The sequence below is a fragment of the Papio anubis genome, chromosome 6 (assembly GCF_008728515.1).
Source record: "Papio anubis isolate 15944 chromosome 6, Panubis1.0, whole genome shotgun sequence".
Lineage (NCBI taxonomy): Eukaryota > Metazoa > Chordata > Mammalia > Primates > Cercopithecidae > Papio > Papio anubis.
In genome coordinates, this window is record NC_044981.1 from 116415353 (window position 1) to 116441159 (window position 25807).

The 25807-nt window shown below is 38.2% G+C and overlaps 1 protein-coding gene across 3 annotated transcripts in view; it reads right to left on the bottom strand.

Annotated features, from left to right (window-relative positions):
- GRM1 (glutamate metabotropic receptor 1) overlaps positions 1–25807 on the bottom strand; it is a 364089-nt gene that overhangs the window by 118387 nt on the left and 219895 nt on the right. For 2 of the 3 annotated variants that reach the window (XM_031667358.1, XM_031667359.1), the window contains exon 3: positions 17606–17841. In XM_031667358.1, coding sequence (XP_031523218.1) covers positions 17606–17841 — 236 coding nt within the window. Of the gene's footprint in view, positions 1–17605; positions 17842–21643; positions 22152–25807 lie in introns of those variants that run through there. The other variant, XM_031667360.1, reaches the window with a different exon arrangement.

Sequence of the window (25807 nt, forward strand, 5' to 3'; positions counted from 1 at the left end):
CAGTAATTTTGACAGTTAAAATTTTAATTAAGTTTAAAATTTTAGGTGGCTGGCAAGATGGTCGAATGGGAACTGTGCAACTCTGCAGCGCCCAGCAAGATCAACACAGAAGGCAGGTGGCTTCTGCATTTCCAACTGAGGTACCCGGTTCATCTCACTGGGACTGGTTAGACAGGGGGTGCAGCCCACGGAGGGCGAGTTGAAGCAGGGTGGGGCATTGCCTTACCCAGGAAGTGCAAGGGGTCAGGGAACTCCCTCCCCTAGCCAAGGGAGGCTGTGAGGGATGGTGCCCTGAGGGACGGTGCACTCCCTCCCAGGTACTACACTTTTCCTGCTGTCTTCGCAACCAGCAGACCAGGAGATTCCCTCAGGTGCCTATACCACCAGGGCCCTGGGATTCAAACACAAAATTGGGCAGCTGTTTGAGCAGACACTGAGCTAGCTGCAGGAGTTTTTTTGTTTTGTTTTGTTTTGTTTCATACCCCAGTGGTGCCCGGAATGCCAGCAAGAGAGAACTGTTCACTCCCCTGGAAAGGGGGCTGAAGCCAGGGAGCCAATTGGTCTAGCTCAGGGGATCCCCACGGAGCCCAGCTAGCTAAGATCCACTGGCTTGAATTCTCACTGCCAGCACAGCAGCTGAAGTTGACCTAGGATGCTGGAGCTTGGTGGGTGGAGGGGTGTCCACCATTACTGGGGCTTGAGTAGGCAGTTTTCCCCTCACACTGTAAACAAAGCTGCTGGGAAGTTCGAACTGGGTAGAGCCCACCACAGCTCTGCAAAGCCATTGTAGACAGACTCCTTCTCTAGAGTCCTCCTCTCTGGGCAGGGCATCTCTGAAAGCAAAGCAGCAGCCCCAGTCAGGGGCTGATAGATAAAATTCCCATCTCCCTGGGACAGAGCACCTGGGGGAAGGGGCACCTGTGGGAGCAGCTTCAGCAGACTTAAATGCTCCTGCCTTCCAGTTCTGAAGAGAGCAGCGGATCTCCCAGCACAGCACTGGACCTCTGCTAAGGGACAGACTGCCTCCTCAAGTGGGTCCCGGACCCCCGTGTCTCCTGACTGGGAGACACCTCCCAGCAGGGGTCGACAGACACCTCATAGAGGAGAGCTCTGGCTGGCATCTCGTGGGTGCCCCTCTGGGATGAAGCTTCCAGAGGAAGGAATAGGCAGCAATCTTTGCTGTTCTGCAGCCTCTGCTGGTAATATCCACGAAAACAGGGTCTGGAGTGGACCTCCAGCAAACTCCAGCAGACCTGCAGCAGAGGGGCCTGAGTGTTAGAAGGAAAACTAACAAACAGAAAATAATAGCATCAATATCAACAAAAAGAGCATCCACACCAAAACCACATCTGAAGGTCTCCAGCATCAAAGAACAAAGGTAGATAAATCCACAAAGATGAGGAAAAAAACAGTGCAAAAAGGCCAAAAATTCAAAAAAACCAGAATGCCTCTTCTCCTCCAAAGGATCACAGCTCCTCACCAGCAAGGGAACAAAAGTGTTCCAATTAAAAGACACAGACTGGCAAATTGGATAAAGAGTCAAGACCCATCAGTGTGATGTATTTAGCAGACACCTCTCATGTGCAAAGACACACATACATTCAAAATAAAGAGATAGAGGAATACTTGCCAAGCAAATGGAAAGCAATAAAAGAGCAGGGGTTGCAATCCTAGTCTCTGATAAAACAGACTGTAAACCAAAACAGATCAAAAAAGACAAAGAAGGGCGTTAAGTACTGGTAAAGGGATCAATGCAATAAGAATAGCTAACTATCCTAAATATGCACCCAATACAGGAGCACCCAGATTCATAAAGCAAATTCTTAGAGACCTACAAAGAGACTTAGACTCCCACATAATAATAGTGGGAGATTTAACACCCCACTGTCAATATTAGACAGATCAACAAGACAGAAAAGTAACCAGGACATTCAGGACTTGAACTCAGCTCTGGACCAAGTGGACCTAACAGACATCCACAGAAATCTCCACCCCAAATCAACAGAATATATATTCTTCTCAGCACCACATCACACTTATTCTAAAATTGACCACATAACTGGAAATAAAATAGTCCTTAACAAATGCAAAAGTACAGAAATCAAAACAAACAGTTTCACAGACGACAGTGCAGTCAAATTAGAATTCAGGATTTAAAACCTCACTCAAAACCACACAACTGCATGGAAACTGAACAACCTGCTCCTGAATGACTACTGGGTATATAATGAAACTAAGGCAGAAATAAGTTCTTTGAAACCAATGAGAACAAAGGCACAACGTACCAGAATCTCTGGGACACAGCTAAAGCAGTGTTTAGAGGGAAATTTATAGCACTAAATATGCACATGAAAAAGAGGGAAAGATCTATAATCAATACCCTAACATCACAATTAAAAGAACTAGAGAAGCAAGAGCAAAAAATTCAAAAGCTAGCCAAAGACAAGAAATAACTAAGATCAGAGTAGAACTGAAGGAGATAGAAACAGGAAAATCCCTTCAAAAACATCAGTGAATTCAAGAGGTGCTTTTTTGAAAAGATTAACCAAACAGACTGCTAGCCAGACTAATAAAGAAGAAAAGAGAGAAGAATCAAATAGACACAATAAAATATGAGAAAGGGGATATAATCACTGATCCCACAGAAATACAAACTACCATCAGAGAATACTATAAACACCTCTATGCAAATAAACTAGAAAATCTAGAAGAAAAGAATAAATTCCTGGACACATACACCCTCCCAAGACCGAACCAGGAAGAAGTTGAACTTCTGAATAGAACAATAACAAGTTCTGAAATTGAGACAGTAATTAATAGCCTACCAACCAAAAAGAAGCCCAGGACCAGACAGATTCACAGCCGAATTTTACCAGAGGTACAAAGAGTTGCTGCTAACATTTCTTCTGAAAATATTCCAAACAATAGAAAAAGAGGGACTCCTCCCTAACTCATTTTATGAGGCCAGCATCATCCTGATCCCAAAACCTGGCAGAAACACAACAAAAAAAGAAAATTTCGGGCCCATATCCCTGATGAACATCGATGCGAAAATTCTCAATTAAAAAACTGGCAAATCGAATCCAGCAGCACATCAAAAAGCTTATCCAGAATGATCAAGTCGGCTTCATCCCTGGGATGCAAGGCTGGTTCAACATACACAAATCAATAAATGTAATCCATCACAGAAACAGAACCAATGGCAAAAACCACATGATTATCTCAATAGATGTAGAAAAGGCCTTTGATAAAATTAAACATGCCTTCATGCTAAAAACTCACAATAAGGTAGGTACTGATGGAATTTATCTCAAAACAATAAGAGCTATTTATGTCAAACCCACAGGCAATATCATACTGAATGGGCAATATCATACTGAATGGGCAATAGCTGGAAGCATTCCCTTTGAAAACTGGCGCAAGATAAGAATGCCCTCTCTCACCACTCCTATTCCACATAGTATTGGAAGTTCTGGCCAGGGCAATCAGGCAAGAGAAAGAAATAAAGGATATTCAAATAGGAGAAAAGGAAGTCAAATTGTCTCTGTTTGCAAATGACATGATTGTATATTTAGAAAACCCCATCATCTCAGCCCAAAAAACTCTGTGAGCTCATAAGCAACTTCAGCAAAGTCTCAGGATACAAAATCAATGTGTAAAAATCACAAGCATTACTATACAGCATTAATAGACAAACAGAGAGCCAAATCATGAGTGAACTCCCATTCACAATTTCTACAAAGAGAATAAAATACCTAGGAATACAACTTACAAGAGATATGAAGGACTTCTTCAAGGAGAACTACAAACCATGGCTCAAGGAAATAAGAGAGGACACAAATAGAAAAACATTATATGCTCAGGGATAAGAAGAATCAATATAGTGAAAATGGCATACTGCCCAAAGTAATTTGTAGATTCAATGCTCTCCCCATCAAGCTACCACTAGCTTTTTTCACAGAATTAGAAAAAACTACTTTAAATTTCATATGGAACCAACAAAGAGCCTGTATAGCCAAGACAATCCTAAGCAAAAAGAACAAAGCCGGAGGCATCATGCTACCTGACTTCAAGCTATACTACAAGTCAATAGTACCCAAAACAGCATGGTACTGGTACTAAAACAGATATATTGACCAATGGAACAGAACAGAGGCCTCAGAAATAATGTGCAACACATGTACAACCATCTGATCTTTGACAAACCTGACAAAAACAAGCAATGAGGAAAGGATTCCCCATTTAATAAACGGTATTGGGAAAACTGGACCCCTTCCTTACACCTTATACAAAAATTAACTTAAGATGGATCAAAGACTCTAAACATAAGACCTGAAGTCATAAAAACCCTAGAAGAAAACCTAGGCAATATCATTCAGAACATAGGCATGGGCAAAGATATTACGAGTAAAACACCAAAAGCAATGGCAACAAAAGCCAAAATTGACAAATGGGATCTAATTAAACTAAAGACCTTCTGCACACAAAAGAAACTATTCATCAGAGTGAACAGGCAACCTACAGAATGGGAGAAAATTTGTGCAATCTATCCACCTGACAACACGCTAATATCCAGAATCAAAAGGAACTTAAACAAATTTACAAGAAAAAAAAACCCAACAAAAAGTGGGTGAAGGCTATAAACAGACACTTCTCAAAAGAAGACATTTATGCATCCAACAAACATGAAAAAAAGCTCATTATCACTGGCCATTAGAGAAATGCAAATCAAAACCACAATGAGATACCATCTCACACCATTTAGAATGGCGATCATTATAAAGTCAGGAAACAACAGATGCTGAAGAGGATGTGGAGAAATAGAAATGCTTTTACATATTTCTCCACATATATGTGGAGAATAAACTTGGATATATTTCCACATATATGTAGAGAATAAATATGCAAGTATAAATTAGTTCAACCGTAGTGAAAGACAGTGTGGTGATTCCTCAAGGACCTTGAACCAGAAATAACATTTGACCCAGCAATCCCATTACTGGGTATATACCCAAAGGATTATAAATCATTTTACCTTAAAGACACATGCACACGTATGTTTATTACAGCACTTTTCACAATAGCAAAGACTTGGAACCAGCACAAATGCCCATCAATGGCAGATTGGATAAAGAAAATGTGGCACATATACTTAATGGAATACTATGCAGCCATAAAGAGGATGAGTTCATGTCCTTTGCGGGGACATGGATGAAGCTGGAAACCATCATTCTCAGCAAACTAACACAGGAACAGAAAACCAGACACTGCATGTTCTCAGTCATAAGTGGGAGTTGAACAATGAGAAGACATGGACACAGGGAGGGGACCATCACACACTGGGGCCTGTCAGGGGGATGGGGGGTTAGGAGAGTGATAGCATTAGGAGAAATACCTAATGTAGATGTGATGGGTTGATAAGTCCAGCAAACCACCATGGCACATGTATATCTACGTAACAAACCTGTGCATTCTGCACATGTATCCCAAAAATTGAAGTATAATTTTTTTTAAAGTTTAAAATTTTCAAGATTCTAACCATAGGTTTGCCCCTCTTATGAATAAACGGCTGTAGTACTAAGTCTGGTTTATTAGTTCGATAGATTGAAGATTACCCCCAAATATTAGGCACCCTTCCCCTGAGAGAGGATTATATTTCCTCTCTCCATTGATATTTGGCTTGACTATAAAACTTGCTTTGGTCAATGAAATGTGAGTGGAAGTGACACCTATAACTTTTAGTGGAAGCTTTAAACTAAGTTCACATTGGCTATGTTTGGTTCTTTATGCTGCAGCTATCAATGTTCCAGATAGAAGCTGTTCTATAGTTTGGCTTCCAGAAAACAGAAGGGAGTTTTAACTAACATATAATGAACATGTTGCATGAATGAGAAGTAATTATTTATTGTGATAAGACATTAAACCATTTTTAATTTGTTGTCACAGTATATCCCAGCCTATCCTGACTAATACAGAAATTGGCACCTAAAAGTAGGGGGATTGCTGTAACAGCAACAAAACCAACAATGAAACATAAAATACAAGGCATATAGATACAGGAAGCAATTTGCAAGAAACTGTGACCAGGGTCTAAAAGGACATAATTATTCCATTATTATGCAATAGCAAAACACTCATTAATATTGTCACCTACAATAACTTGGAAGGCAGCAGTTTTGTCAACTGAGCTTACATGTTTAGGCAAGGAGGTAGAAAAATTAAATGTGCCAAGACAAAAGTGAAATGGATTTGTATTTCCAACTCTTAAAGAGCAAGCTGACAAGATCTCTGTACCATAAAAGACCCAGGCAAACTCAGATTAATGGCAAGAACCATATCAAGACTCACATTCTTTTGTTAAAAATCTCTGAAAATAATAATTTGGCACACATAAATCTTTCAGATGAAGGAAATGGCTAAGAAACAAGAGATTAAGACTGTGGCTTTTCACTAGGAGTCTGTTAGGTTCAATGTACCTAAAAGTAAGTCTGGAAGGCGAGGCTTGTTTAACAAGAATTGCAGGCATGGCTATTAATGCAGGTTGTGCCTGATAAACTAGTTAAAAAGGAAACTACATTTATAATAAGATTTTTCTTAGAAAAATTAAAAAGCTGGCAGCCTAGACTAAAAGAGACTGTGAGCATCAGATATCTGAAATGGACCTTGGGCCTTCAACATTTTAGGGTCAGGTAGCAGAGGAAGGCAGCCTCCTGGCCCTCAAAAAGACAGTCCCCAGGCTCTCAAAAAGACAGTCCCCAATCAGAAGAGCATGCTCCATCAGAGGAGGCCAAGGAGGATGATGATGCGAAATAAGAGACTTCCCTGAGACTGGATGCAAGAAATATATGTCGTCAACTGCCTGGATATTTTACCTTTCACAGGAACACAACACAAATGACTTTTAAAATCTGTTTCCAAAGAGTTATATCCAACAGAATCAGGCTGCAGCAGTAGAAGGCACTGAAGAAGCCGCCGGTAGGGACTTAGAGAGACTAATGCCATGCTGTCTTGACACCTAGTGTGGTAGACAACATGAAAGTCCCACAAAGATGCCCACGTCCTAATCACTGAGCTTGTGAATAAACTCATTTTCATGGTAAAAGAGACTTTGCGAATGTGACTAATCTTCTCTTGAGATGGAGAGATTAGCCTGGGTTACCTGGGTCTCAATCACATGAATCCTTAACAGTGGAGAAATTTCCCTGGTCATGGCCAGAGAGAGGTGTGGTCGAGGAATAAAAGTCAGATAGATGTAATGTTCCTGGCTTTGGATATGAAGGAAGGGGGCCATGAGCCAAGACATGTGAATGGCCTCTAAAAGTTAGAAAAAGCAAACGAACACTCTCTCCTAGGGCCTTTATAAGGAATGCAGGCCTGCTGATCCTCTAATGTTACCCCAGGGAGACTCTTGTCAGGGACTTAGAAGTTAGGTCATAGGCTTCTAACCTACAGAATTGTAAGGTAATAAATTTGTATTGCTTCAAGACACTGAGTCTTCGGTAATTTGTTATGACAGCAATACAAAATTAATACATCTAAGAATTACCCAATCTGGACAGGGAGGCACACAGTGTTTGGTTATGACTTACCGGTTTCGGAATGCCAATACTTCATATGCAAAAACAAGCCTACCAATAAATAAATAAAACAAACAAAAGAGACTGATTCAGATTAGGAATTACTAAAATCTCATTAGCTATCTCAGATGCCACAGCCAGGACCAAAACCTTAGCAGACTCTCAACTTGGACAGGGACAGATGGTTCTGAATTTTGAAAATTTAAATGGCTCATAAATTTTAAGTATGAATTTCTTCTTGTCCTTAAAATAAATGCTTGGCCTCACTCCAAAGATTCTGATTCAATTTGTATGGTGTAGGACCCAGATTAATATAGGAAAGTTTTGTGTAAATGCTTTCCGGATGGTCTTAATAAGCCATGCTTGAGAACTACAACTCTGAAGGACCAGATTCTTATTTACATCATTCAAAGTCGTAAGCTATTAATTTAGCCAAATGGATTGCATAATAGTATTAAGCTGACTGGAGTATTGAGTCCAGATCTATTTACATCTCTATGGATTCAATTCACTGGCATTTCTTTTTTATTTTTATTTTTTAAGAGACAGATTCTCACTCTGTTGCCCAGGCTGGAGTGCAGTGCCACAATCATAGCTCGCTGCAGCCTTGATATCCTGGACTCAAGTGGTCCTCCCACCTCAACCTCCCAAGTAACTAGGACTACAGGTGCATGTCACCAGGCCCAGCTAGCTTATTGTAGAGACACAGTCTTGCAATATTGCCCAGGCTGGTCTTGAACTCCTGGCCTCACACAGCTCATTGGTGTGAGGTTTGACAAATAGCTCTTGGATATAAAATATAACTCCCCAGTATATTACTGTGGCCTGGAGACATAGAAACTATACCACAAATATAACTGGTGGGCTGATTATACAAGGCAACCTCCCAGTCATTAGGGTAAAAATGAATATTTTAAATTTGGGTAAGAGGTTAGTTTTCAGAAAAAGCAGTCACTGAAGAGTTTATCACTAGAGAACATACTCAGGAAATTGTTCGGAAATACGACAACCTTGATTCCATACGAGCTAATAAGAAATCATGTTTAGCAGCTATTATGACCCAAGATTTGGCTCATAATATGGACATCAAATATCCCCTTCACTTTAACTGCCACCTGCAAATAAAAAAACATAATGGAATGATGGAATACACTTTTCAAGAAGCAGTTCAGAAGTTTCACTGGTTTTTGAACTTTAGCAAGCCATTTATCTTCTCAGTGTTCAATCCCTTTATGATGCTATTTTCCCAATCATATATCTCCATAGTGAATAGGACCAACAGGTGAATTAAAAGAAGTTAAACACACGCTTACCACATGATGCAGCCATTACACTACTAGGAATTGACCAAAGAAAAATGAAAGAACATGTTTATGCAAAGATTTGTATAAAGATATTCATAGCAGTTTTATTTGAAACAACTAAAACCTGGAAACAACTCAAATGCTCATTACCAGGTAAATAAATAAACAAATTATGATATATACAAATAATGGAACACTACCCATCAATTAAAAGGAGTTAAGTGTTGTTCCAGCACTTTGGGAGACCAAGGCAAGTGGATCACTTGAGGTCAGGAGTTCGAGATCAGCCCAACCAACACAGTGGAACCCCATCTCTACTAAAAATACAAAAAAAAAAAAAAATTAATTTGGCATGGTAGCACATGCCTGTAATCTCAGTGACTTGGGAGACTGAGGCAAAAGAATCGCTTGAATCTGGGAGGTAGAGATTGCAGTGAGCCAAGATCCAGCCACTGCATTCCAGACAGGGTGACAGAACAAGACTGTCTACAAAAAAAAAAAGGAATTAACTACAATGCAATCATGAATCTCAAAATAATTGTGCTGAGTAAAAGAAGGCAGGCAGAAAAGAGTTTATAATGTACTCTTTTATAAACATTCAATTTATATTAAAGTATAGAAATTATGAATAAAATATAGTGTCAGAAAATCAATAAGTGACCACCTGGGGATGGGATGAAGAGGGGTAGAAGAGAGGGATTTTCAATGAGGCACAAAGGAATTTAAGAAGTAATATGTTCAGTATCTTAATTGCAGTAAATGTTTCTTGGGCATATACATACATCAAAATTGATCAAATTGTGCATTTTAAATATGTGTAATGTATCTATTATACCTTAATAAAACTATAAAAAAGGAGAAAAAGTGTATTGGGTCACACCCATCCTGAACAACTGTTACTTTTTATCATGACTGAAAATATGACTTTATATGAATTTTCCCGGCAGCAAATGTGTACAAGGCATGAAACACAAAGCTGTTCTCCTGATGAGAAGCGACACCTGTAGAGGACATGGAGAAATGCCATAGAAAAAAATCTAAATAGATACTAACCACTACTCATCCAGGGTGAAATCTTTATGAACATACATTTTAATCATTGAAAACACTCACTTCAAACTTGTTCAGAAGGCAAGCTGAACCACATGACAGAGCATTCAACTTCAGAAACACATACATGATTCAATTAGAAGAAAAATGATCTAATTAAAGAACTTATTAATAGTTTTAACCAAATTCTAGTAATAACTAAAGTACATGAAACTTAGATCAATCTCTAGGTAACGGGTTTGCAGGCATAGTAAAAATAAAATTCACTTGCATATGGAAGATAAAATAGTAACTGTTCAATCTCTCAATGGCGTTAGATGCCTCAGATACTTTCAAGTCTGTATCTGCTACTAAAAATTATGTGAGGTTTTTGGGAAACAAATCAAGATTAATATAAAGTAAAAGAACGAATAACTCATGCCCCTGCATCAATCTTTATAATTTTTGGATGACAGAACATGTGCCTGTTTCTCTAATTAAATCCAATATTAAAAATGACATGGATTAAAAACCTAACTAGGCTAGTTAAGACATGCCTGGTCTGTGTGGGAACCAGTCCACCCTGGGTTGGGCATCAGATCTGTAGAAATTACCAAGCAAACTGGCAGCCTTGGCTCATACCAAAGAGTGAGTCAACTTCCAGCTGTTTTAATTGGTCAGGATATTCAACAAGTTGATCGGTCTCAAATCACTAACTTGTGAATTATATCTGAATACTACAGAAACAATCAAACTTGTACTTGTGGAGTTAGGAAAGTCTAGAGCAGCACAGTTCAATAGATCTTTCTGCAATAGTAGAAGTTTTCTGTATCTGTGCTGTCCAATATGGTAGTCACCAACCACACGTGGCTATTGATATATGAACTGCGGTTAGTGAAACTGAGGAACTGAAGGTTTCATTTCATGTAATTTCACTGATTTAAATTTAAATACAAATAGACACATGTGGCTAGTGGCTAACACATTTTGCAGTGCCAATCAGAGATAGGTAGGTCAATATTGCACCCATTGAATGGTTACTTTTAGAGCTTCATCTGTGTGATAATAAGATTTGTCTGAGAAATTATAATGTCCAGATGAGACACACAGTCAGTTTACTTTCATTCTTCCAACTAAAATATATAAACACATTTAAGACTTGTAAAAGCTATTTCCATAAAGCAACTTATAAGAGTACTGTATGAGAACTTATGACTGCTTTATTTTGAGAGTATTTGTTTGACTCAGTTATAACTGTACCCCATTTTTTCAGCACTTCCTGTATGCATAGCAGATTTCCCAAGTAGAATAGTTTAACTGCCTTGGATCGGGGAGGGGAGGGGGGTTAAAATTCTTTTGATTGCAGGATCTATAAAATTTTTTGGCTTTGCTTGACGAGATCCTGGGTGCAATATTGCACCATTCTTCATGTGACAGGAAAAGACTGAGCTGAGGAATTATGTTTCCATAATATAGTTAAACCAACTATTGCTCCATGGATTATAAAGCTATGAATACCTTTATCAGTTATCAATTGCCACACACACACACACACACAAAACCTGCATAACAAACCATCCCAGGGCTTAGTGGTTTAAAACAATAATTATTTAGCTCATGAATCTGGAGTCAACTAGGAAGTTCTGCTGCTCTGAGTTGGACATAATTCATCTCAGCTTGGCTCACTCATGCGTCAACTGTCAGGTGGTGGGTTGGCCAGGGACTGGCTGATCTAGGACATTCTCAACTGAGAGGTGGTTGTTTCTGATCCATGTTATTTCTCATCTTCTACCAGATAAATTCAGGCTTATTCACATGGCTAAGGTAAGGTTCCAGGAAAGAAAATGAGAGTAGGTCAAGTCTCTTGAGGCCTAAACTTGGAGTTAATAAATGGTAAGGTCAATTCAGATTCAACAGGTAGGGAACAAAACTCTACCTCTTGAGGAGACAAGTTGCAAAGCCATATTTCAAAAAGCATGGAGACAAAAAGGGGTGAAGAAACGTGATGTCGTCCACAAACCCCAACTAATAATACCAACTTCTGGGTTGAAAGCAAATGATGTTCTTCAGGAGTGCGTATTGACATTTGGATCAAACTTCCTGAGACAAAGAGACGTTATTACCAAAGGACCCAATGGGCTGAAATAAATTGGAACCCATCTCAGTTTATGGAACATCTTAATCTGGATCAAACTATAATGGATTGATCTTATCTGGACTTACAAAATAAGTTAATTCTAAGTGAGGTTCATAAAATTTGAAACCTAATAAGGCAAATATATTATGGAAATCAGTATCAGTCTAAAATTGTGAATGGCAGCCTCCAAACTACTGGAGTAAGAGTCCCCTTGCTTGAAAGTCTTAAAATGTTTTCATTAGACTAGCTATCATCTTACCGGTCCTGAGCTGTTGGTGAGAATTACAGATACCAGCCAAATTCTTTCATTGTATCTTGTAAAATAGCCAAATGTAATATAGACTAATTTGAAAAGGCATTGTGTCCATCTGCTCTCAACTGGTACAAAGAATGTGGAGAGAAAGTAAAATAATGGCTATAACTTTACTGAGCTGTGAAAAAGGCTGATAAGGACTGAATAAACCCCATGAACTCATACAGTTAATATACTGCTAGCCACAGCAAATATTAAATATGCAAATATTGCCATACTGTAAGAAAATGCAGTATATATTTTCAAGTGACCCCAAATTTATCAAGTTATTACTAATAATTATATTTAGGAATCTACTGTAAAGGAACAATCCAAAAGCAGTAACAACAACAACTGTGAAAAATCTGTGTACCATATTCAGTGTTTTTTTTTTTTTTTTTTTTTTTTATGTAAGAAGGAAAATTAAAAGTCGTCTAAATGTCTGACAACATAAGAATGGCTAGTAGTTATAGTATTTTAACTGGTTAGAATATTACGGAGCTATTAAAATGGTGGTTATAAAGACCATGCAGCAACATCAAAACTATGTAAAATATAATCTTAAGTGAAATAAGATACAGAATTGTATGCACACTGTGATGATAATTATGCAAAACAAAATGGAAAAGAATGCATAGAGTTTGAAGCAGCTTTTGTAGGAGTTGCCTTTTGGAACTCCTTTCAAAAGCTTGAAAATGTTCATATCTTTTTTTTGTTTTGTTTTTTTGAGATGGAGTCTTGCTCTGTCACTCAGGCTGGAGTGCAGTGGCACGTTCTCGGCTCACTGCAACCTCTGCCTCCCAGGCTCAAATGATTCTCCTGCCTCAGCCTCCCAAGTAACAGGGATTACAAGTGCCTGCCACCATCCTGGCTAATCTGTGTATTTTAATAGAGATGGGGTTTCACCGTGTTGGCCAGGCTGGTCTCGAACTCCTGACCTCAAGTCATCTGCCCACTTTAGCCTCCCAAAGTGCTGAGATTACAGGCATAAGCCACCACACCCAGCCAGAAATGTTTATATCTTTTGATTAAATTTCTAGAAATTTAACTTATAGAAATACAACTTAAGAAAATTATCCAAAATGTAAAAAAATAAAGTTAGAATGAAAACTTTTTATTATATCACTGCAACATTTTAAAAAATTGTCAATAACCAAAAACAGCCTAAATAGAAAGAATGAAATGCCTAAATTATAGCTTATCTGAATGCAAAATGTTAAGCAGTCATTAAGAATAAAAGAATTTAACGACAAAGAGAAATGTATCAATGTATAAAACATTTTTAATACAGCAATATATAAAATAATATTAATACACATTTTAAAACTATATATAGAGAGATGAAAACATACCAAAAATTTAACAGTGACTAATAATGTTTAGATAAGAGCAAATTCTTAATTCTCTTCAGCTTTCTAATGCTTCTGTGTATTTCCAGGTGCATGCAATAGCAAATTAAGTATGTATTATTTTTATCATCAGAAAAAAATTATAAAAGATTGCATGGAAATATATAAGAGAAAATATCTATATTGACACTAACTGTGTAAGGGTGATTGATTAAAGATTGTTGTCTTGTTTCTTTCTAGTTTCCACATCCTGGGATGTAGTTAAGTTAAACTTACAGTTACAAAATATATAATTTTTATGAAATGATCTATGTCATGACCTCTTTTCTAATAAGACAAGACACTAGTAGTAACATTTTACATTTATGCTAAGTATTTTCAGTTTGTAAAGTATTTCACTTGTATTATTTTATTGTAAAGTAGTTCATTTGTGTTATTTCATTCAATTCATGCAGAGTTCTGTGTGAGGTGAATATTGTCATGTTACCAAAACTGAGGTTCGGAGGTTAAGTGAGGTCATGCAAGTCATGCGAGTGATACATAACTGAACTGGTACTGGACCCAGTGATAGTGCTTCAAAATGTTACACCCTATCAGCTTCTATGGAATCTTTCTAATGAGTCTCATTGGGAATGAAAAAGCACTATGCCACTGCAAACATGATACAAATCTTTCAAGCAGCTAAGATATTTACTGGAAGAGAGTGACTCTGATTTGCTTTACACCTCTTTCCACTGTCCTACAATGATTAATTTTTTAGAAGTTATGCTTTGATGTTTCAGTTAGTGCTTTTCTAACACAGCTCCAATACCTCAATATATTCAACTAATTAAGCAGTGATGTGTACTTTACATGAAATACTTTTAAATTAGCCACAGTGATTCCTAAACTACTCAGTCTGGGCTCAGGACCTTTAACATCCAAACTGGCATTCTAGTGCCCATAAACTCTTTATCTAAATAGTGACATCTGGGATTAAGTTCAATAATGGTTTCTATGGAAACTAATGGCAATATCAAAACTTTCCAAACCACTAGAAGTGACCCAATTAGAAGAGGTAAAAATGAGTGACAGAAACAGTAGCTATCAATAGAAAGCAAAGGTTAATTCTACTTCCTCACACTAATTTTCATAAATGTGTCTGCATATTTATTAGAAGATTATGGAATTCATTTGATATTTAAGGATCTCAAATGGATAAGAATAATACGTGAAGTGAAAGTTTGTTGTTCTTCAATAACACTGAAGCCAATTTCACAGAAATACAGAGATTAAAACTGAACAACAAGGTAGGTATACATGAATGTATACATTAAAGATAATATAGATAAACACTGATAAAGATAAAATTATAAGAATTTTGCTGCAGAAAAGATAAATAAGTTTCAAGAATTAATTCCAAATTGAAGAGTTAAATAAACCTCCTATCTTCCTTAGACCTAAAAAAAAGAGAAATATTTGCTGAACTTGACTCCAGAATAAAATGCAAATATAAACATATTTCATACAGATTGTAATCACATAAGAAGCTCTTAAACATAGCTTTGAGATTCAAGCACAGCATAAGAATAAAACAAGATTTGTAAATTGTTATTTCTTGCTGTGAGTACTAACCCAGTTTAAGCTTTAACCTTAACATTCTATGTACTGTCACAATTGAAAACCCAAAATATTAGTGTAACTGGTTGCAGAGTTTTAGCTTGTTTTGAGAGCTCAGGTAACAAAATATCTTCCTAGAAATCCTTATGTAAATGATCCAAGCATGTATAATAAGTAGTATCCTGAATTTTACTATTAAAACACAATGACAAAATGACATCTATAGTTGGACCACCATCAGATATCTCAAACTTAATTTATCCAAAATCAGCCTCTTGGACTTTCTCTAATCTTTTTTTCCTGAGGTCTTCCTCTGTCTCAGTCAATGGTGACACCATCTTTCCAATTGCTCAGATTACAGTTATTCTTGACAATTCTGTCAGAAAATCTCAACTTTCACTTAACATGTCTTCAGCATCAAACCACTTCTCTTCACCCTGCTTGCCACTGCCTTGCCCGATTCACCACCCTCCCCTGTTTATTCAGTAGGCTCCTCACTGCTCTTCTCCTTGGACCCTTCAGCAAAACTCCCTACCCTGAATGAAAATGTAAATTAACTGATCAGTTAGCTAACAAGAATTGACTGAGTTCCCAGAGATCAGTGTTGTATAGGGTTCTATGAAGAAAGTAAGGTTGCTTTGACTACAGTTGAAGATGGCAAACATTTCTTAGGAAACAATTAGAAAGCAATGAGAGATAATATATTGCCAAATGCTAAGTCTAAAAGCAGGCACTATGGTTCTGGGGGGTGTGGGTTCTCTTTTTTTTTCTTTTTTTTTTTTTTTGCTGCCATTAACCTTATGAGCCTTGGGAAACTCTTTCCCCTGTTCACCCTCATCACCTCTGTTTTGCAAATAAGGAGACTGTCCTGGATGATTTATTGGTTCATTAGAATCCTTATTCTTGGTGTGTCTATTATTTCAGAGAAAGTAGAAGTACCTAGGTGGCAGAGGTGGGTTACTGATTAGCAATGTCTCCCCTTTCTCCTGCCTTTCTCAGCCTCCCTAGAAGCCAAACTGAGGAAGTTCTAAAAGATTGAAACTTCCTTATTTGAAAAGATTCATACCAGGCAATTTCCCAATGAGCTCTGCTGAACATTATGAAGTCAAATATACATCGATGCATTTACATATATTGGTATCTGAAAGCATTTTCTAACATCAAACTATGAATACTATTGAAAATAGAAATATTTTATGTAGTTAGCCATATTCTTACCATCCCCTGTAAAAACTCATTGTCCTCTATTGTCATTTATCTATTTCACGTATGTGAACTGTTTTGATTTGCCCAAAGAGATGGCAAGCCTCTCTAGGTCAAGAGTCATGGATTATATGTTTCTCTATCCATTGTTTTGCTATATACAGTGTTTTATACATGGGTGTGACATGATTCTATGCCTTTATAAATAATGTCTGCTCAGCCTACATACAGGATATACATGTCACACCACTGTTCTACAACACAAATTAGGTCATGGGTAGATTCCATCACCCATTATCATGAGTGCTCCATTATTCTATGCTATCGACCCAGTAAGAACAACTTGCTTTGAATGGCATTACGAAAGGACATAGATTATTTATCTTGGCAGCCTAGAAAATACTGAAAAAGGAAAGGGGACAGTAGTGCTCCTATGCAATAATAATAATACTCATAAAAGTTACAGTCTTCAGAATCTGGGTTATGGGAGTACTAGGGGTTGCAAGGATGACATCCTGTGGATTTCACCACGCCCCTAAAGGACTTGGAACAACGTGCTGCTGTTTCTTGGCATGGCATCAGTGCGTAGTGCATGGTGCTCGTCTGTCCAGCTGTGAACCATTGTTCTGACTGAAAGATCAGAGTGCAGTTTCTTGGCTCCTGTGCCCACAAACACCCTTGTTGATGGTGTGGCTTAGGGTCACATTACCTCATCGTCTCCTGACTTCTGTATCTAAACAAGCCACAGAGAAAAAAAGAGGATCTAACCAGTACTGCTGACTTATGTCTACGGCTAAGCTCTCCTAAACATGTTTGTCATAAAATCTCTTCCCTCTGGCTTAAATACTAGATACCTGACTCCTCAGTTTGCTTTTCCTTTACTTCTGTTATCTCCTATCACTTGCTCCAACAGAGACCAAAGTTGTCTTTCCAGATTTCCATGAATCCCTGGGGTAATACACACTTCCTCCTCATTCTAGCATTTTATAAACACAGATGGCAATTTTGTATTTGGAGCTCTAGCCCTGGCACCTTCTATTCTCATTCAACAAGCTGCAATAAATCTAGAAGAGATGACCAAACCTCTGAGTTGTTATTTTGTGAACACAAGTTACCTGTGCAGATTCGTTTAAAGTTGGGATTTTCCAGAAGGTGTCCTGGAAGGCGGCACTGGAACCGATGTTGCCAGAACTCAGGGAACCAGGGATTCCTTGTGTTAGTGTCCAGCCTCAGTTTCAGGAAATAATCATCGAATGACCTGACCTCCGGAGACTGCAGCTTTATCGTGATTCCCCCGTTGGCTTCCACCTCATAACCTTCAATGACTTCATCTCTGTCTGCCCATCCATCACTAAAAAATGCAGGGATTGGGGTAGGGAGAGAGAAAGACAAACATCTCACAAATAGAGCTCAGGGTTATATATGAATGAAGCAATCCAGCAAAGGCTACAGTCTGTTTTAAGCCAGCATTACTACCCAACAACTGTTTTTTTTTTTTGGTAGAGAGTAGAAAGTTTTGAAGGCGTAATATCCTGTTTGTTTCTTTGTTTTTCACAATTGTGAAAGTGGTGATGAGATGATGACAGCAATACTGACAATTAAAGTTCAATGAGTTCACTAGTCATCAGATTCTGTGCTATTCACTTATACTGAGAGGGAAGATGTTCAGCCAAAAAGGCTATCAGCTACTCTCCAAACCAGAAGAAAATAAAATATAGGCACCTCAGAGGCTGACCTTCAAAATAAGAGCTCAACAAGGTTTCAACATTGCAATCATGACCACTACATGAGCTCCATTATATGGAGCAGAAAACTGATATAGCTCTGAAACATGCCAACCACAGTTTATCCTCCTGGGACATCATTCAAATCTGCCTCCCATAGAAGTAGCCAGATATTTTCATTTGTTTAATGTTACTTCAAAATAACATCATTAAACAATATCACCTCAAATTATAAAAAGAATTATCCTTCTCACTAAATGGGAGCTCACTGACATTGTATTCAGTGAGATAGAATTTTTGAAATGTGATCACCATCTAGAGCATTCCTATCTACCAGGAGTGATGTAGCCCCAGTTTAATTCAGGCATACATGTGAGCCAGGTCTACGAGGGTATCAAAGACAAATTGCACCAGACAAAGTCAAACACGCAAAAAAGACTCTGTTCAAGACTATTACAAAATATGAGAGATACTGAACCCAACTCTGCTAAAATAAAAGATGGGAAGGTTTTTAAGTACTGGGTGAGCTAGTGGAAAAGTACTGGAGGGCCACTGGCATGAGGTTGGCCCATGTGATTAGGCATCTGTGTTTGCTAACTGGCACATTAGATTCCTACCGTCCCACTGAAACTGGAAGGGAGGGATTTACCACTATTCTTGATGATTACATTTAAAGGGATGGCTGTCAGGTCCTTGTCGTTCAGTAAGACATCCCTGGTTTCTGAAATTAGCAAGAAACTAGACGATCTACATCTCAACAAGGCAGAGAAAGAATTTACAGTTTTGGGTTTTCCAAAGTAAATGCTCTTAGAAAAGGGACGTCAGGGGCCTGTATTCAGGAAAAATCCTGTCTAAAGTTTAGTCAAGCTAAAGAGACTATTAAGGCTGTCTCGTTCAGGGGATGGATTTATTCTTCTCTGCACAGAGTGGTGCCCTGAAGTTTGTGGAATATAAAGATGCAGTCTCTGCCAAAGAAAGCATTTTACTGCTTGTTTCTCACAGAGAAGGGACTGGGCAAACATTGGTGCCCCTATCTCACCCTTGGCTACCTGAGATCAACTGAGATAAATGTGCTCTGCACTTAGCTGAGCTAAGCAGTGCAGTTCCTCTCTAGAATCTTCCCATTGACCCGCACATGAGCTGCATTTCAACAGATCAAGGGTTGTTGAAGGTATAGATGACTTAACCTGACCCAGAACTAAAGGGACTTTGAGGTACAGTAGAGTCTAGCCAGTTACACCAGAGAATGTCTTTTTTATATGCTTCCAAATCCACTAGGATAGAGACTCTACAATTTTGTATAGATCCTTCCTTTCTTCCTTCCTTCCTTCCTTCCCTCCTTCCTTCCTTCCTTCTTTCCTTCTTTCTTTTTTTCCTGTCTTCTTTTCTTCCTTCTCTGTGTTCCTAGCAGTTACTGTGCCAGATGTTCTGCTATGAATTCAACTGAGAATAAGACTCATTATCCTCTGCCCCCATGGTGCTACAGCCTTGTGGGGAAAACAGACACTAAACAAGAATTGCAAACTCCATGGGGCTAAAGAAAGAGAAGCGCCTGTAATCTTAGGACTTTGGGAGGCCAAGGCAGGCAGATTGCTTGAGCTCAGGAATTTGAGAACAGTCTGGGCAACATAGAAAAACCCCATCTCTACAAAATGATAATAATAATAATAAAAAATCTGGATATGGTGGTCCACACCTGTAGTCCCAGCTATTTGGGAGGTTGAGGTGGGAGGATTCTGTGAGCCCAGGAAGCTGAGACTGCAGTAAGCCATGATCTTGCCACTGGGCAACAGAGGAAGACCCTGTCTCAAAAAAAAAAAAGGTGAACAGTATCATGGGGAGAGATAGCTTGGGGGTTTAACTTAATCTAGTGTGTAGATATGGCACGTGTGCATGCTTTTGTATGTGCATGCAAGCCTGTGTGTGTGAGGCAGTGGGGGATAGAGGTAATTAGAGATGGCTTCTTTAAGAAGGTGATGGCTGAGCTGAGACCCAAAGGAGGAGTCAGCTTTAGTCAGGTGAGGAGAAGGGAGGGTTTAGTATAGAAGGTTCCTGGCAGATTAACATACAAGAAAGAGCTTGGCACATTTAAGGAATTTAGAAAGAGTTAGTATAGTTAGAGAATAGAAAGAAGTATGGCGTGAGATGGGGGTGGGCGCATAAATCCCAGCCTAGACACTGTTAGTCTGAAGCCCACGGGAAGTCCTCAAAGTGCTGTAAGCCTATTACTCAATCAGGTCATTCTGCTCTCCTCCCTCACGGTAAATGACCTGCCTATTGTTCTGGTGAGTCCTCTGCTTACCGTGGCTGAATATGATGGCCGGTCAAATTGATTTTAAAAAGACTGACTCATTCATTTTTTCATATGTTCGGTCTGCTCAGAAAGGCTCAAACCGGTTTAATTATTTACATTTAAATGTACTTATATTTACATCTTAACTACATCTACAGCAATTTGAAGATTTGAGCTATAGTTCATGACACAAACGAGGACAAAAATAAGACCAGTTAGACTTTGAAGAAATTCTGTCTAAGGGTAAATATTTAAAAATCGAAATGACTTATAACTTGAAAAAATTAACTGCTTTTTGACATGAAGGTTAGGGTTGAAGTGTGTTTCTCCCCAAGGTTTAATAATATGTGAAATTTGTTTTGTTTACAGTCTATACAAGAAAGTCACCATCATAAAAATGTGTACGAAATGAATTTGCTGTGATGTTTATGTGCATTTTTAAAGCATATTGACAGCTTAGTTTGTAAAGGCAAATGCTTTGCGTCAATTCTAGAAGGAGGGAAAAGTGTGACTTCCTGCCCTTGAACCCACCAGCATTGAAGGGCTTTTTATAGCACGAAAACTTTGTGAATATGTAGAAATTTTAAGTCACATGGTTTAGTGGTCTGGAATTCTAAGTCTCCTTAACCACTAGTTGAAGACCTTCACCCTCACTATAGGTGCCTCCTCTTTCAGAAGTTAGAGTTGGTGTTCAATCTAAGAGGTCATAAAATCAAGGAGAACCAGGATACAAGGAAAATACTCAAGTGAGATTACTTGGTGGATATGTTTTAAAGACTTAATCGCTAAAGGTTTGTATGATATCTTAAATCTATCACAGGTAAGGTGTTAGAGAATGCTATCACGAAAAAAAGTCACTGGAAAACATCTCTAAAGCAATTCTCTGTTTTTATGTTTTCAAAGTGTTTCATCTTTGTATGACCTGTCAAATGCATTTTCAGAAAATTTTAAAGGGTTTTTGCTATTTTGTTGCATTGGGATTCTGTGTGAGGATATCGTTTTGATGAATTTTCTCTGAAGTACACTTTAAAACAGCGAGCCAGCAGCATAGCTGATTCCTGGTAGAGGATCTTTCTTAGATGGTGGTGGCAGGGTGTAAACTAGGCTATGCTTGCCCTGAGATGACCTGCAGGTACCTGGTCACTCTCCAAGTGTCCGGAGTGAATCCTGCTGTGCTAGGTAGTGACCCAGCCTCAGACAGCACTTGACTCTCTGTGAAGCACATTCACTGCCTCTAGCAGCTTCTGCTGCTCCATCTGCTTTTCAGTTATGAGTTCTTTTTTCTAGCTGGGGCCTGGAAATAAAACTATATATTGTGAACTGTTTAACAGAAAGCTGTATGTCTTAAGTATTTCTCATTAACATACAAGAATTCTTATTTCCTATGCCCCCTCAATATTTTTATACAGCAATTCTTCATGAGGCTATTTTCCAATCAGCCTATAAAATTTCACATTTCAAACCTGAATAATTAGAAGATTTCTTCTACCTTATACATTCTAATATTAACAACAGGAAAACACTATTTCTGCTTCCACCAATTATAATTTGACAGGGGCTGTATGAATGTTACTTTTGCATTATAGCAGTTAAACTAATTTAATTAGCAAACTGACAGTAAAAAACAGAAATACAATAGTATTTTTTAAATGTGCAAAAACATTTTTTAAAAACCTATTTTCATTCAATTAAAATAATTACAGTCTAGGTACTAAAGCAATTTTATTTGTGTTATGAGTTCAAGTAATTGTGTGTACCTGATAATAAAATTATAATTCTTTAAAATATTCCAGAGATTACAATATAATCAGGAAAAGATGGAAACTATAATCAAATGATATTTTTAAACATATGTAAACAAACATGAAATTCTATTATTTACAATGTTAACCACATTCACAAAGGCTGAAGAAATATAGCATGTGTCATATTCATTTGACATTTATCAAATGAATAAGTTTATTAATTTATTGAACAAGAAATGAGGTGAACACTACATTTTTTTGAGCTTACTGCTTGGATGTTTTCAAACCATGGCACAACAAGGTTGAGGTTGTGGGGAATTCAGGTACAAACCAGTAGATTTGCAGAGTTGAGAAAAAGGAGCTGGAAGTCTATCAAGCTAGGGTGGCCAGGGTTTACAGGGCAAATGCTGGAGAAGAGATGCTACGGCAAAAGAGAATGGTCTGCAGTACATCTCCCACAAGTATTCAGGTGAATATTAGCCATTTATGTAACGAAATTACCTGAGGCTGAGGAAATAATCAACCAGTATGATTTGAAGGAGTAGCAGCTGGAGGCCATGTATTGTTGGGAGTAGTAACTGTTTCTAACAGCTAGAGTGAAAAACTTTATATTCCAAGGAGAATTGGTTAATGTATTAGGAAGGGTCTTGCCTCAATAGTGAAGAAAAATTGGCTTTTGACTACATGCCACTCTGGTCCTGCCTAACAAACCATAAAAGCGAAATATAAGATGATCAAAATAATTTAACTTCCTCCCACAACTAGTTCAACAACTTTTTTAATGCAAAATATTTGGTACTCAACAAGGTAAATTTCACAATGTTTGGCATCCAATAAAAAATTACCAGGCATGTAAATCCATATGTGGATGGAAGGAGAAAGTGATATTAAAGTTACACTCAAAATAAATTATCACATGATGATATAGGTCAGATAGAGGAATTTTTAAATAGTCGTGTAATAGAAATGAAGAGGAATGTATTTTTGATTGGGTGGCCAGGAAAAGTATCAAGTGCTTTGAGAAGCATCTTTGAAGAGAAAACGCTTAATACTGAGATGTGAGCTACATGAAGGCTCGAGCCAGGTGAAGGTCAGAGGGAAGGAAATCTTTGGGCAGCTTCTGCAAAGGTCCTAAGACAGGAACAAGCAACTATGACTGAACATTACCCTTTGCCATGAAACTCTAGGCTAAGCAGGTTTACATTAATCAGAAGACAGGGTATTTGTCTAGACACTTTTGTTTTTCAGCTATCTACTGTATATTTGATACTCTTTAAATTTTTGATGTGTTTTCATTGCTTTGTAAAGTCTTTGTTAAGAAGTGAAGATGACATTTTCTATAAGAACATTTTGATAATCTAGATTAATGAGTCACTTGTGAGAGCAAAACTAGAGAAATCAATAAGCCCATCAGGGCTTAGAGAAAGCCACAGCTCTCTTCCTTACACCTTACTCTGTAGACCCTATTTCTGTCATTATGAGCTCAGAAACACCTCACTGTTCAAACACCTCATGAAGATATGGAAAGTCCCTTCCAAAAAAGTCTTAACATTTTGTTCTGAGAGTTTTCCATATGGCCCCAAAATCATCTTGTGTTATTGCAAACTGTTGGCTACAGGACTTCACTAGGATTTGGTTAGAATGGACCCAGTTTTGAAGTTGAAGTTCTGCAAGGTTTGAGTGGAATTTGAAGTTTTAGACTTTGGCTTCACTAGGTCATAAAGTGAACTCATCCCATAGGCTCTGCCTCATTACTAAAATTTCTCTTCCCACCTATTTTTTAGTAATCTCTCATTCTAAAGCAGCCCTGGAGTTCAGAGTAGGGCTCTGCTTCAGACAGGGGACTGGAAGCAAGAGCTATGCACATTTCTGTAAAAAAGAGAGAGAAAAAAAGGGGTCTTTAGTAAGGACCGTAGATCGTCTGACCCTCAGTCAATTTAAAGTCATATGCGAAAAGGGCACAAAAGTATATATGGAGTCAGGGAGGGTAGGTATCATGAATAATAATGAGTGAGGGGTTCATAAAATGAATGTAGAGAATGAATGAGTTATGACTAAGTTGTGAGAATATTGAGTTATTCTTGGCAATCATGCCTGGCTGGGCAGTTTCTTGGGTTGTGGTGTCATTGCAATGGCTAAAATGAAACTCCCAGCTCAGGGGCCTCAGGCAGCAAGAATAATTCTTCAGAACCACAGAGAATGTAACTGTATGTTTTCAGAAATTTGAGGAAGAAAGGAAGAAAAGAACACAGAGTGAAATGGAAAGAGAGACTAAGAAATGAGCATCTGAAGACCATGGCAGCAGAACAGGCAGCAGTGCACATATAGACAGTTAGTTTTCCAGCGCTGCTCCCTTGTATTCTGAGATGCCAGCCAGGTTGTCAGAATCTCTTTTAGTTCTTTTTGAATACTGATATCTTTTTCTTATTTGAACAAAAGGTCAAAGCACAGCAATTTGTGGCTTTTCAAAAGCGAATCCAATGGTGTAGTAACTCATTAACAAATCCCCCTAACAGATCCAGTGCAAGTGATTATAATCTTTAATTTCTAGATCCTGCCATTTGAAGAAAAAAAAATGTCCTCATCAGTTTGGGGTCAATAACTCTATGAATTGCTAATTCACCCTAAGTACCCAAAGTATCCCCTGATGTTTTCATTAAAAGCAGAATATTTTTTAAAAAATTGTTTACACTTTTTGGCCGGGTGTGGTGGCTCACGCCTGAAAACCCAGCACTTTGGGAGGCCAAGGGGAGCGGATCACGAAGTCAGGAGATTGAAACCATCCTGGCTAACATGGTGAAACACCGTCTCTACTAAAAATACAAAAAATTAGCCGGGCATGGTGGCGGACGCCTGTAGTCCCATCTACTGGGGAGGCTGAGGCAGGAGAATTGCTTGAACCTGGGAAACAGAGGTTGCAGTGAGCCAAGATAGTGCCACTGCACTCCAGCCTGGGCAACAGAGCGAGACTCCATTTCAAAAAAAAAAAAAATTTGTTTACACTTTTCAAAATGTAGTCAACTAAGTTAATGCAGATATTCTCCTGAATACAGAAGTATATATTAAAAATGAAATATAATCAAGAAACAAAAAGTAACTCCCAGGTGCTAGCAATGGTGAGAGAAATCAAAGCCAAATGATATGCATCAAGGAATGCTTATCAACAATAGCCTGTAAGGCCCTGGAGACTGGAAACAGATTCTAACACCTGTCTGGTGCTGTGAAAGATGGCTTCATGAACTGTAGAAGTCAGACAGCTGAAGCTGAGACCCAAGCAGAAAACTGGGATATTTGAAGTCTTACAAAATCCAATAGAATGGAACTGGAAGTGTTGCCTGAGGAGGCTTGAAGTCAGTCCAAGGACTGTGGTAGAAAAAGTAATAAAGGAAAGTCACCATGCACATGAGTGATGTCTGAATTTACACAGCCTATATAAGAACTATAAGTCTAGATATTATCACAAAAACTCATCTAACATTATTGAAAATCCCTAGGATCCAAATGAAATGCCGTCGGAAGTCAAAATTTAAAGACACTTTTAAAATCAATGGAATT